At 53.1% G+C, this 13,147-nt stretch overlaps 1 protein-coding gene across 11 annotated transcripts; it reads left to right on the forward strand.

The window, feature by feature from the left end:
• Nucleotides 1-507: 507 nt before the first annotated feature.
• PURB (purine rich element binding protein B) lies at nucleotides 508-8,914 on the forward strand. Of its 11 annotated transcripts, none has more exons than XM_064575530.1 (3): nucleotides 508-5,526; nucleotides 7,177-7,301; nucleotides 8,522-8,914. In XM_064575530.1, the coding sequence occupies exon 1, from the start codon at nucleotides 548-550 to the stop codon at nucleotides 1,469-1,471; it is 924 nt and encodes a 307-aa protein (XP_064431600.1). In that variant the 5' UTR covers nucleotides 508-547; the 3' UTR covers nucleotides 1,472-5,526; nucleotides 7,177-7,301; nucleotides 8,522-8,914. The 11 variants fall into 11 exon arrangements, with proteins under 11 accessions (XP_064431600.1, XP_064431601.1, XP_064431602.1 ...); XM_064575531.1 differs by having other exon boundaries at nucleotides 8,525-8,914; XM_064575532.1 differs by having other exon boundaries at nucleotides 508-3,164.
• Nucleotides 8,915-13,147: the final 4,233 nt, after the last annotated feature.

Genomic DNA, 13,147 nt, shown 5'->3' on the forward strand with positions numbered 1-13,147 from the left:
CGCCGCTCCCCGGCCGTTGCCCAGCAACGCTGCCGGATCGGCTCCGCTCTGAGCGCAGAGTTCCGCGGCACCCTCCCTCTTTTAATGCCTCTCCATTTAGAAGGAGCCACAACCGTAACCGCCGTTCCTACAAGGACGCGCGCTCATCTCGACGGGCCCGACACCCGGGAGACCCGCGACCGCAGGCGGGACGCACACCGCCTCCGCCCCTCGCCCTCCCGCGCCCTTCCCGCCCGACACGCGCTCCCCTTCCCAGAGCGCCGCGCGCCGCGACGTCACCGTCCTACGCGCGGCCGCCAGGACGTGCGGGCGGGGTGGGTGGCGTCAGGGGGCGCGCGCCGGAAGCCGGCGGGAGCCGGGCGGAAGTGGCGGGGCGGGGCGCGGGGCGATGGGGGGCGGCGGCGGCGGGGGCCGGCGATGAGCGGCGGGAGCGCGTGAGCGGCCGGCGGGCGAGGCCGGGGCCCCGGAGAGCCAGCCGCAGGGCGGAGGGCGGCGGGCGGCGGGCGGGCGGGCGCGAGCGCGGCGGGCGGCGGCGGCGGCCGAGAAGATGGCGGACGGCGACAGCGGCAGCGAACGCGGCGGCGGCGGCGGCGGCGGCGGCGGGCCCGGCGGCTTCCAGCCCGCGGCCCGCGCGGCCGAGCAGGAGACGCAGGAGCTGGCGTCCAAGCGGCTGGACATCCAGAACAAGCGCTTCTACCTGGACGTGAAGCAGAACGCCAAGGGCCGCTTCCTGAAGATCGCCGAGGTGGGCGCGGGGGGCTCCAAGAGCCGCCTGACGCTGTCCATGGCGGTGGCCGCCGAGCTCCGCGACTACCTGGGCGACTTCATCGAGCACTACGCGCAGCTGGGCCCCAGCAGCCCCGAGCAGGTGGCGGCGGCGGCGGCGGGCGCCGAGGACGGCGGCGGCCCGCGGCGCGCGCTCAAGAGCGAGTTCCTGGTGCGCGAGAACCGCAAGTACTACCTGGACCTCAAGGAGAACCAGCGCGGCCGCTTCCTGCGCATCCGCCAGACGGTCAACCGCGGCGGCGGCGGCGGCGGCCCCGCGCCCGGCGGCCTGCAGGGCGGCCAGACCATCGCGCTGCCGGCGCAGGGCCTCATCGAGTTCCGCGACGCGCTGGCGAAGCTCCTCGACGACTACGGCGGCGACGACGACGAGCTGGCGGGCGGCGCGGGCGGCGCGGGCGGCGGCCCGTGCGGCGAGCTCCCCGAGGGCACCTCCATCACCGTGGACTCGAAGCGCTTCTTCTTCGACGTGGGCTGCAACAAGTACGGCGTGTTCCTGCGCGTCAGCGAGGTGAAGCCGTCCTACCGCAACGCCATCACCGTGCCCTTCAAAGCCTGGGGCAAGTTCGGGGGCGCCTTTTGCCGCTACGCGGACGAGATGAAGGAGATTCAGGAGCGGCAGAGGGACAAGCTGTACGAGCGGCGCGGCGGGGACGAGTCGGAGGGCGACGAGGCGGACGAGGACTGAAGCGCGCCGCTTCCCGAAGGGCCCCCGCCCCGCCCGCCGCCCCCGTCCCCTTGGCTGGAGAGCCCCCGTCCCGCTCGCCCGCCCCCGTCCCCTTGGCTGGAGAGCCCCCGTCCCGCTCGCCCCCGGGGAGCCGGTGGAGGCGGCGCGTGAGGCCCCGTCGGGACAACGCAAAGTTAAGGGATAACGCAGTTCGCTGAGACAAGTAACCACAGAAGAACAGTCGCAGACAATTCGAGAAAAGCAGCAGAGTTCCAAGGAACTGACCGCAGCCTGCACAGAGCCGACAGCCTGAGCAAAATCGTCCGTTTCCACAGTTTCCAGCTGGGGTTTGTGACCCCCCCCCCCAGGGTAGCCCTGCAGGGGGGCAGATCCTTGCGTGCCCGGGGTCGGGGAACGCTCGAGTCCCCCGGACGCGTCCAGGACAGCTGCCTTTGTGTTCTACCCGGGTGTCCTGGCCTGGCGATCTCTGCCGGCCTCGCTGTTGTGGGGTCGGTCTCTTCACCTCCACTGAAATCAGCACATGGGGGTCTAGGTCTTGGTGGAATTCTTGAGAAGACAGAGGCCTTGGCCCTTGCCCTGTTCTGAGGGTACAGGTTTCATGCAAAGGAGTGCGACTTTAAAAAGATCATGGACAGGGCAGAATGAGAATTCAAGAAGCCACCGGGGAATAAGAAACAAATTGGGTCCATTTTGTCTAAGATGGTTTTGCGTGGAACCTGGACCAGTGTCCGTGTCTCTTTGTGGCAGTGTTTTCCTGGTTGCAAGTGGATTCAGATGTCAATCCTTCAACTAGAAGCTGTTACTAAAGGATTTTGGAAGTTGGCCAAGTTTCTTTCAGAGCTAAGAGCCGTTTTACATTGGGGCTTGCTGAGGTAGGCACGGGAAGAAATCCGGCAGCAAGCACAAGGAGGACTGTTTGAGTGGATTAGTTGCTGCTCACTAAAGTCCTTCCCCCGGCCTCTAGTCCTTACCAAGAGATGGCTTAGGGGTGAATGAGAGCCAGGTCCCTGTGGCTGTTCCGCCTGAGCTGGCTAATTCAGCTCTTTGGGCCACTGGTTGGCTGGATTTTCAACCGTTAAACTTGAAGATACCTACAAAAGGAACTGTGGCTACAAGCCTGAGCTTTAATGGAATATACGTCCTCACAGAAAAGTTGGAAATAGCCAAAACTGAAGTCTTCACCTACCTTCAGTTCCGTCTGTGGATTTGTTCACATACTAAAGATCCTCAGGTCCAGAATTCCAGCATCATCTATTCTTTTAAAGTAAATTTTTAAGAACTCGATCCATTGTTTCAGTACCTCCCGATCAGAGTTGGCAAATGATGGTTGAGTGATTAGAGCAGCACGCCCTTTAGAGGGTGAAATCCATCGGGATGGAGATGAAGGGAACGTACAAATGCTGACTGTGTCCTGGAAGCATTTTTATACCATCTTGAAATTTCAACAAACTGGCTTTCGCCAGTTTATCCAGCTGTTTTTCAAGAATAAAAGTTGGGGTTTTCAAGGATCGCCTCTTCTATATTTTAAATGGATTTTCAGTAGAAATGATTTTTACTAATCAAGTTAATCCCACCCCATCACCAAGGTATTCCTAGAAGTGTCACAGACCTAGGCGACTTTGAATTGAACGGGAGCTAACGTTCTTTCCAAAGTTTGTAGGTATTCTTTGTGCGACACCTTCTCAACCAGGAGGCAAGTAACCCCACCTCCACAATCTTAGTTTTGTGTTTTTTTTTTTTTTTTAACTGCATGCCTGCCCTTTATCTGAGCTGCCATTTAATTTATTGCATACCCTTTTATTATCTGAGTTTGGTATTATTCAATCTATACAATCTTTTTGTATTTATTGGGAAATAAGTAATCTACAAAAAGGTCATCTTCATGCATCGTGGCCGAGAGGGAGGGAAAGAACTGTACATAAAATTAGGCTTTTTTTAAAAAATTAGACTTATGATTCAGAATACTGTTGATCTTAGGTTTTTTTAAAAAAAAAAAAACGTGGACGAGCCACAAACTGGTGCCCTTTTCAGACTATTTCTCTACTCTCATCCTCCACAGTAGACTTTTTAAACAGATTTTTTTTAAAGCTTTTCCTTTTTTTAAAAAACCTTCTCCGTCGCAAAGAATGTTTCCTAAATTGTATGGGAGCAATAGTATTTTTGATGTTTTAATGACATCTGTATATACTCGTACTGTATTTTGTACCACAAGGCAGCTGTTTTCAATAATGTCCTGCTGTATTGACCTATGTGTTTTGAGTGTTGATTTCTTTGCTGCGGAGAACAAATCCCTACACCGTTTTAGTAAGGGCGCCGTGAAGCTAGTGTTAGGTTTGCAGAAACTTTCCGTTTCCAACTTTGAGGCAGCAGTGAAAATTCAGGTTGCAGCTCTCAGTTAACTGCTGTGACTTGTTCATTTTCGTACCGTGTACAAGTCCTCTTTAGACCAACTTGTTTTCTTGCTTCAGTGGTGGTTCTGTTGCTCAGCTGCAGTGAACCAGTTCGACTTTGCAGAGGTGCAGTACCTCCCCTTTGGAAGGGGCTGGTGTGTTTTTTCTTTTCTTTTTGTTTGGCTAAATTGCAGTAACTAGCCTTGCCTTTCTATTCTGTAGAAATGACAGGGTCTTCACCGTCCTTCACCAGTGGCTACCAAGCTATAATTAGCTGAATAGAAAGAATGTGGAAGTGGTCGGAGGCATGTAGAGTATATGCCAAGAACACTACCATATATGGCGCCAGCTTTGGTTACCAGAGAAATTTTCTTAGTCATTAGACCATGTAACAGTAATATATCATATGTAAATCTTTAGATATCAATTTGAGAATCCTCCAAAAAAAGGAGCAAAGAATGCATAAGCTATGTGTTGGAAAAAGTAATTTATATTAAAATTTTGACCTGCCTATGTAAGATTAAGTGGTAAACGTCCTAGTGGTGGGTTTTTAAGTCTTAACCCATCTCAGAGGTTTGTTTCTCCTGCAGGGGGTGGTTCACAGTCTCTCTTCTCACTGCAGGAAGATTACAGAAGGGTGTGGATTAGTTGTAGCATTTCACTGACCCTCATTCCACTCACTGTTCTGGGGCAGCAGAAATCCGCGGAGCACAGAGACTGCTCTTTTGATGTGTTGGCCTGTTACCGAGGCCGGATTTCAGAACTCGTTCAGAAACCGCGCTTAGCAAAGAAAATCTGTTAATTCCAGTCAGAAAATGGCATTACAGACTCTGGGAAACAACCAGATTTTTTTTGTTCTGGTTTTCATCCTCTACTACGAACAGTGATTTAGGGCTTGTCCTTTCACCTTGGCAAACATCCCAGCTAATCACATGTTCAGAACAGTCCAATTTCTAAGAAGTGGGGAACGAAAATTCCTTTTGCGACCATTGGTAGAGTGTTTCTCAAGCCAGTGCCGTTCTGGACACGAGCAGTCCGGTCGCAGGAACGGAATCGAAAGAGCGAAACTCTGTGGTGAGATCCCGCCGTTGCCTCGTGGTTTCTCTTGTCCCCGCTGTGGTTCGAGTCGCGGGGCAGTTCTAGTCCGCGGTGAAAGCCTTCAGTGCATATGCTGCACAGAGCGCCACGTGAGTCTATATGGCACCCAAAACTCAAAGTGGAAACCCACTGGGAAACGCAGACACCCTGAGCTGCCGTGGGAGGCGTGGAGTCGGTCAGAAGGGCTGTGGCCGTGGCACACACACGGCCACTTGTCAGGTCACTTTCCACAACGGTTTGCTGCCGGCCGGTGGGGAGGCTGAGGGGGCTGTTTTCGGGGGTGGGGCGGGCAGCCCGGCCCCTCCTGCTCCCTCCGGCCCCTCCCTCGCCTGGCAGTAAATTGCAGGTCTTTTCAAGAGACGCAAGCTTCAATTTTCTCAAAACAAAACAGTTATCCTGTCTTATCTGAAAAATGCAGGGTTGTGGGCAGAAGAGGCTGGTTATAATAATGCCCTCATATTGAGTGGTCTGAAAACGGCTGCACACTTCAGGCGCGTAGTTGCTGAGGATGCTTTGTTCCGTGTGACCTTGACCGGCTCTACTGGAGGGTAGAGTGTCCTGCACAAGGTATCGAGACGTAACTATTGCTTGGCGTCCGCCTTGCTCTGGAGGCGGATGGCCTTAGGGAGAAGCTTGAGTGTGTAAGCCATGCACATAAGTATTCTTCACTGTAAATTTTGTTTTCATTTTTAACCCAGTTACGGTACTTTGTCCAATGCACAACTGATCTCTCAGTAGATATTCATTTGCAAATAGCGTGGCCTTGATCAGTGAGAGGGAAGGAGGGCAAGTGACCTCGCGGGTGCGAAGGTGACTCACCGAGAGGCCTTGCGCGCGCCACTCTTTGTGTCCAATGCGCGTGTGGCCTCGCTCCTTTCCGCCTGGGGAAAGTTCATGGTTTTGACCCTGGAGTTACCAATTCAATTGAGTTGTCTTCTGTTTTTAGGAAGGATCAGAATTGCTCTGATAAGTAACAAAGTTGACTGCTTTGGTGTCCAATCTCAGGTTTTAGAATAGAGAGAGTGGTATAAAATCCCACTGTTAACTCTTAAAACAATTTTAATGTAATACACCCCGAAATTCACATGCACGAGGCCTGTTCAGAGAGCAGAGCCTCCCATCGTTTTGCTCCTTTTCCACTTTGTACTTCACTTGAGAAAGTGTCGAGTGATCTTACATTGTATATTTCCATTTGAACCCCGACATATTTCTCAAAGATAAAAGCACTTTTTGATAATGAAATTCATGGGATCTTCGTGTGATGTGGATCATGGTTTCTCAGGCTCCCTTAGATAATCTGCTTACGAATATTGTTCTGTGTAAGAAGAGTGAAAATCTTTGCTAATGTTAGGAAGTTTGTATTATTGATCCAGAATGCATTTTGCTAGCTTCCAATCGATGGGAGAGTAAACAATGCTGCATTCACAATTTAATAAGTTACTTTCCCTTAAGCCTTAAGGTAACTTTTTTTTTTCCTGTCAACAACAGCACTGAAGTTAGAGTAAGTGAATGAGATTATCAGTTTTCAGGGTTGGTTTTAGAGTACTGTAAATCCATGAGCTGTCTTCCTAAACAGTTACTATCTCCCTTGAATTAACTGGATAGTGGGCGCGTGGGTGGGCTGGGGGGATAGCTTGTAGGAAAGAGAAAAGAAAGAAAACCACATTTACCTTAAGAAAAATACAGACACAAAATTAAAGAGTGCATGTCGGCGCCCCGTTTTTGAAATTGCAGATAGAGGGCGGAAATGGCAAACGAGAAAGTCGTTTGCCCAGTTTCTAAATCTAGGAAAGCAAAGTCATTGATTTTCAAATCCCCCACCCCCCACCTCCCCGCCAAAGTTTCAAGAGCTCACACTCGGGGACGGTGAGTTCATTTATCCCAGTTCCCGAGTTAAAGTCACTATTCCCAGCTCTTGGTCTTAAACCGTAGTTTCATTACTGATGGATTCAACAGACCCTTCTTTCAATAAATGTGGTCCAGTTTTGTCAGGATGAAAACCCGATTTGGAAAATGAAAAAATTATAAAGGTATATCATGAAGACTTATTACTCTGGCAAGTTCCAGGTGATACCTGTTCCCCTTGATCCAAGTAAGACTTTGATGAATGTATTCTGTATTCCCTGAGGAAACAGGGAATATGCCATCCAGTGTGATCACCCTTGTTCACCATCTTTTCCTTTCGTTTGCAAATCTGACTCCTGCCTCTCGAGTTAGACGTGCGGCCCGGTCCCGGTAAAGCACCGCAGACACCGTGTGGGTAGTTTCCCTGCTCCGAGGGGGCCCCTCATCACAGGAGGGCACAGCTTTGTTTGAAGCCAAGATGTTGTTTTCCCCCACAGGTAATTCTAACAGACGCTCTGATGAAGGAGCGTGACCATACTTTGGACCAGCATGAGGTCGTGTGTCTAGGAGCAAATCGCGAATGCCCAGTGTGTGAGATGTCCCCCAACCAGATAAGAGAGGGTCGGTTGTGTCTGTAGGGCGGTGACCCGTGGGGCCGTCCTACTGAGGGATAGCAGTAGATCCCTTCACGCTGCCAGTAAGTCCAGCAGCAGACTTTTCATCCCGGGTCTTACCCGCTGTCCAGGCTTGTTCAGAAAAACCTGGTTGGAAACAGAATGGCCAGGAGGATAGTCCTTCCCTTTTTAAATCCCCTTTTCAGGGAGATACAACTGCAGGGGGAGGCCCAAGAAAATCGCAGGACAGGATCCTCTCACAAAGCACGTTTGTATTGTAGGGATTGGGGGCTTTCGTTGCTCATTATTCCAGTGCGAGGCCTAACCTGCAGGCCACCTCTGCACACAAACTCTCTGGATTCCTAGGAGTTCACAGATGGAACAGAAGTCCAAGCACAGGGCATACTTCTAGAGCCTAGTTTTACCTGTTGTGGTAGCGGGAGAGTGTATGGGGGGTCTTTCTCCATGATCATCAATATTTGAATGACAGCTAAGATTATCAGTGTATTGGAACAACTAGTGGGGATTTATTCTTCCTTTTGCTCCTTCACGCAAATGTTTTCCCGGGATCATTTCTCAGAGTCCATTTGTCTTCTGATATGTTTCCAGACAGCACACCTTCCATCCTGTGGGAACCCTCACTGCTGGTCATAATCAGCAGGGGCTTCCTTAGACTAGACAGTTCACTCCAGAGCTGGGACTGATGTCCTGCCCGTGGAGACTCGGCTGAAGTCGTTCAAAATGATTTTAAACCAAATCTTGACGGCAGGAGACCGAGCTTCCTGATCTAGAGGGACGACTAGGTACTTAAGGGGTTTGGGGGTGTCTTCAGTCTCTGTGTAAATACCCACATGCTTGTGCATTGTAAACCAAGTGTGTGTTCCTGTGTATGAATTTGTAGAACTGGATTCTGCTTCAAGAGAAGCTGCACCTTTAATTTTATAAGGTCCCCTCCACCTGTAACCCTATAAATATTTGTAAATAGAACACTAAAATTTGTAGCGATAGGATCAACTTGGGAATATCTGCTGAGAGACCAAAAAGTTCATTTTTTTAAGTACCTTGGTTGAAGAGTAAAGATTATTCCTCTTATTTTTTAAAAGAAGAATGCACTTTAACAGCTGCGTGGGCGATTCAAACGGGCCCGTGAGGTGCAGTGCCGTTCAGAAATCACACTTCCTGGAAGCCGTTCAGAAGCGGTGTAGACGGGCTGTCGTGCTCCCGGCCTGGAGGTGGGAGCTCGGGCGCCAGTCGGCGTGGACTCGAGCAAGGCTGCCACGCGGGCACCGCCCGAAGCTTCCGACAGGCCTGGCAGGCGCGGCCCGTGTTGACCACTAACTAGCAAAACTGACAGAAACACAGAGACAAAAGTTGAAGAATCCTTACTGCTGGTGTGCACTCCTTACAATAGCAGATTTTGCAAATGGAGTTTTACAGTCTATATTTAAAAATTGTATGTTTGTAACAAATAAAGTATGCGGAAAAGTGAATGACAACCGTGTGCTGGCGTCTCTGATTTCAGGAACCAGGTGGTGACGGGGAGGGAAGGACCACTCAGCCCGCTGGGCTCACGGGTGGGTCTGGAACGGGCGAGTTCCCTCCTGGAAGGACCCAGAAGCCACCTTGGCTCTCGTGGGGAAGACAGGGACGATAGCTCGCGAGTCCCAGAGCCCTCGGGGGTGCAAGACCCTTTGTGGTTCGCAAGCATCTGGAGGAAGTCAGGGTTGCACGTTAGTTTGCTGCTTCGGTCCATGTCCCAGACAGGCCACTTGTCACTTCTGTTCCTGGCCTTCTGGCTGTTAGGCCCCGACCTTCCCAGTGGTGGTGAGAACCTGCTTCCCTGGGTCCCCCCTCGACTGTCACAGCTGATGGCCCAGGGAGTGGGTTAGGCCAGTGCTCCCCGGCCTTGAAGGAAAAACTTACATCCTAGATCCCAGTCGGGGTTCCCAAACCTTTTGGCCTCAGAAACCCCTTTACAGGGCGCCTGGGTGGCTCAGTCGGTTAAGCGACTGCCTTCGGCTCAGGTCATGATCCTGGAGTCCCGGGATCGAGTCCCGCATCGGGCTCCCTGCTCAGCGGGGAGTCTGCTTCTCCCTCTGACCCTCCCCCCTCTCATGTGCTCTCTCTCTCTCATTCTCTCTGTCTCAAATAAATAAATAAAATCTTTAAAAAAAAATAAAATAGGGCGCCTGGGTGGCTCAGTTGGTTAAGCGACTGCCTTCGGCTCAGGTCGTGATCCTGGAGTCCCGGGATCGAGTCCCGCATCGGGCTCCCTGCTCGGCGGGGAGCCTGCTTCTCCCTCTGACTCTCCTCCCTCTCATGCTCTCTGTCTCTCATTCTCTCTGTCTCAAATGAATAAATAAAATCTTTAAAAAAAAAAAAAAAGAGGGGCGCCTGGGTGGCTCAGTTAGTTAAGCGACTGCCTTTGGCTCAGGTCATGATCCTGGAGTCCCTGGATCAAGTCCCGCATCAGGCTCCCTGCTCGGCAGGGAGTCTGCTTCTCCCTCTGACCCGAACCCCTCTCATGTGCTCTCTCTTTCATTCTCTCTCTGTCAAATAAATAAATTTAAAAAAGAAAAGAAAAGAAAAGAAACCCCTTTACACCTACCTAAGTCAGCGCCCCCCCCCCAGGCCAGTATCAACTGATACTTAGCATCTTAGACATTTAATTTTAAGACAAAATTAAAAGTACGCACCCTGTGGGCTACCAGCCATGGAGCCTCTGGAGAAGGCGAGCTGGTGAGAGGGAGGTGAGGGGCAAGCACGGCTGTGGCCTGGGAGTGTGGTCTTGACTCAGGGACCCCAGTGGCCCTCTTGCTGAAGGTGGCGGATGGGGTGGAGACTAGCGCCGCTATCCCCCACCCCGGCGCCCCGGCGATCTCCGGCAGAGTTAGAGGCTCTTGCCATGGAATACCCCCTCCGTGCCCACCCCCATGGTGTCGCTGGCCCTCACTGCAGACCCCCTTGGGGAGCCCCAGGCCTCCTGCACCCGAGTCTTTGGGACGCAGACATAGGGTGTCCTTTGCGCTTTGTTCTCTACCTTTTTAAGCCCCCCGGTGGGCCTCCTGAGTCGGGGATGCGAACCGGCGGCCTGCGGATCTCAGGGAACCGCAGGAAGAGGGCTAGGAATCTCTGCTGCAGGAAAACTAAAGAAACTCAGGGTGGCACAGCGGTCCCTGGACCGGCTTTACCCCGTGACCGCTCTGCCTCAACTGCCCGCACGTCCACCCACCCGGGAACGACAGCTCCTCGGGAGGGTTTGCAGGGGGCAGCCCTCCCCGGGGAGGCCGGGGCTCCTGCTTGCTCTCGAGGTGGGGCCTGGGACGCTGCACCCCTGGCGAGCTCCCAAGGGCAGCGGCGGGTGCAGGGACAGGACCGCGCTGTGACCAGCAGGGAGAACAGTGGGCCTTTCGGGTGCCATGAGCTAGCTTCTGTCCCTGGCTCCTCACACGCTGGCAGTGTGGCTCTGGGCGAGTATCCAACACAAAAACCTCGGGGTCCCCGCCGGTCTGGCGTCCAGAGAAGCCACCTGGTGGCCGCTACTGGAATCTGCAGCGGACTGTGGCCACTCACTGGTCGTCGCGAGCCCCTACGTGCAGGCGCGGCCCCGGCTGCAGAAGACGAGGTCCGGGGCGCAGTGAGAACAGTGGGGAGCTTTGGGGGAGAACGAGGTCCAGTCCCGCTCCTGGGTCCCTGGAGGGCAGGACCGGCTGCAGCCAGCGCATCTCCCCCCTTAGGGAAAGCCTGTGCGCGGTCTCAGATTCCCAGACGCCCCTCGGCAGACCCCCGGTGGGGGCCGGGGGCCCAGCATGGGCGGCAGAGGCGGGAAGCAGGGGGGAGCCGCTCCCTGGGCCCCGGGAGGTGCTCCAGCGCACCTGCGGGGGGTGGGGGTAGGACTCCACGTGATGCGCCGGGTGCCTCTGCTCTCCGCCCCGTGCCCTGCCTGCCACGGAGAGAGGCGACGACGGAGGGGCTCCCCTGGGGCCCGACCGATCCAGTCCCCGCAGCTGGGAAGCAGCCATCAGCCAGCCATCAAGATGGGCCCGGGCCTTCACTCCTTGCACATCTAAGCCAGTTCTCTGCGCTGCTGCCCCATTCCCATGTTGGGAGCCCTGAGTGCCCCACAAAGGTCTGCAGGACCTCCTAGGGTTCCTACAGGGAAGCAGCCGACCAGAAACTGTGGGTCGCACTCATCAATGTCCTCAGGGTATGGTGTCTGAGAACAAAATTAAAACAGGTCCCCAGGGGCGCCTGGGTGGCTCAGCCGGTTAAGTGTCTGCCTTTGGCTCAGGTCATGATCCCGGGGTCCTGGGATCGAGCCCCACATGGGGCTCCCTGCTCGGCGGGAGGCCTGCTTCTCCCTCTCCCTCTGCCTGTCTCTGCCTACTTGTTCTCTCTCTCTCTGTCAGATAAATAAATAAAATCTTTAAAAAAAAAAAAAAAAGGTCCCCAAAGTTAAAAAGAAAACTGTGCTGATTGGGTTCATCCGTTTCAGTGACCCAGAAAGAAAATGCTATGGCCTTTATCAGGGTGAGCCCAACTCAACTGTGAGCACCACCAGCTCGCTCTAGACCTTAAAATCATGGTTTCCCTCCCAGAACACAAATGGTTCCAAAGTCACATTGCACGAGTGGATTGGAGCCTTCATAGGAAGCCAGTGGGAAGAGCAAGTGGACCTGAAAATGGCCCCTTTTATGCTATTTTATCTTTTTTCCCATCCTAGGTGTCAAATCAGGAAACAGTCAAGTGAATAAATAAGAACAGGCAGTGGTCCCTTACTCAAGGGCACCGCAGGCTTCCCAGGGCTGGACCACAGGCCAGAAGCTGGGGGTGTGGACTGAAGCCGCGGGTGGGGGCCTGGCTCAGACACAGCCTTGCTGGGGCTTCCCCGACTTCTCCCTCCCCAGGCTCTGCCAGGAAGCCCTCCTAGACTGTCCCACCCTCAAAATCGTCCTGTCCTTTGCTCATTTATTCAGCACCCTCATAACCGGTGGGCATCTTTTTGGCAATTAAAATCTCCAGGGGCGCCTGGGTGGCTCAGTCGTTAAGCGTCTGCCTTCGGCTCAGGTCATGATCCCAGGGTCCTGGAATCGAGTCCTGCATTGGGCTCCCTGCTCAGTGGGGAGTCTGCTTCTCCTTCTCCCTCTGCCTCTCCCCCTGCTTGTGCTCTTAAAAAATAATAAGTAAGTAAGTAAAGGGCGCCTGGGTGGCTCAGATGGTTAAGCGTCTGCTTTCGGCTCAGGTCATGATCCCAGGGTCCTGGAATCGAGTCCCACATCGGGCTCCCTGCTCCTTGGGAGCCTGCTTCTCCCTCTGCCTCTCTCTCTGTCTCTCATGAATAAATAAATAAAATCTTTAAAAAAAAATAAAAAAAATAAAAATAAGTAAGTAAGTAAATAAATAAATAAAATAAAGAAACAAAAATAAATGTTCTCTCTTTCTCCAAACCCACTCCTTAAAGGTAACTATTGGTAAACAATTCAGCATGTGTCCTTTTGAAAAATGTTGATAATTTCTTAAAATCTCGGCAGTGGTAAGTGCCCATCACATTTATGTATGTTTTTTTTTTTTTAGACTATTTATTTATTTATTGGAGAGAGAGCGCACAAGCAGGGGGAGTGGGAGAGGGAGAAGGAGGCCTCTCACAGAGCAGGGAGCCTGATGCAGGGCTCGATCCCAGGACCCTGGGACCATGACCTGAGCCGAAGGCAGACACTTAACCGACTGAG

The sequence above is a fragment of the Mirounga angustirostris genome, unplaced genomic scaffold (assembly GCF_029215605.1).
Source record: "Mirounga angustirostris isolate CCGP_5_RB_7025 unplaced genomic scaffold, mMirAng1.0.hap1 SCAF_12, whole genome shotgun sequence".
Taxonomy (NCBI): Eukaryota; Metazoa; Chordata; class Mammalia; order Carnivora; family Phocidae; genus Mirounga; species Mirounga angustirostris.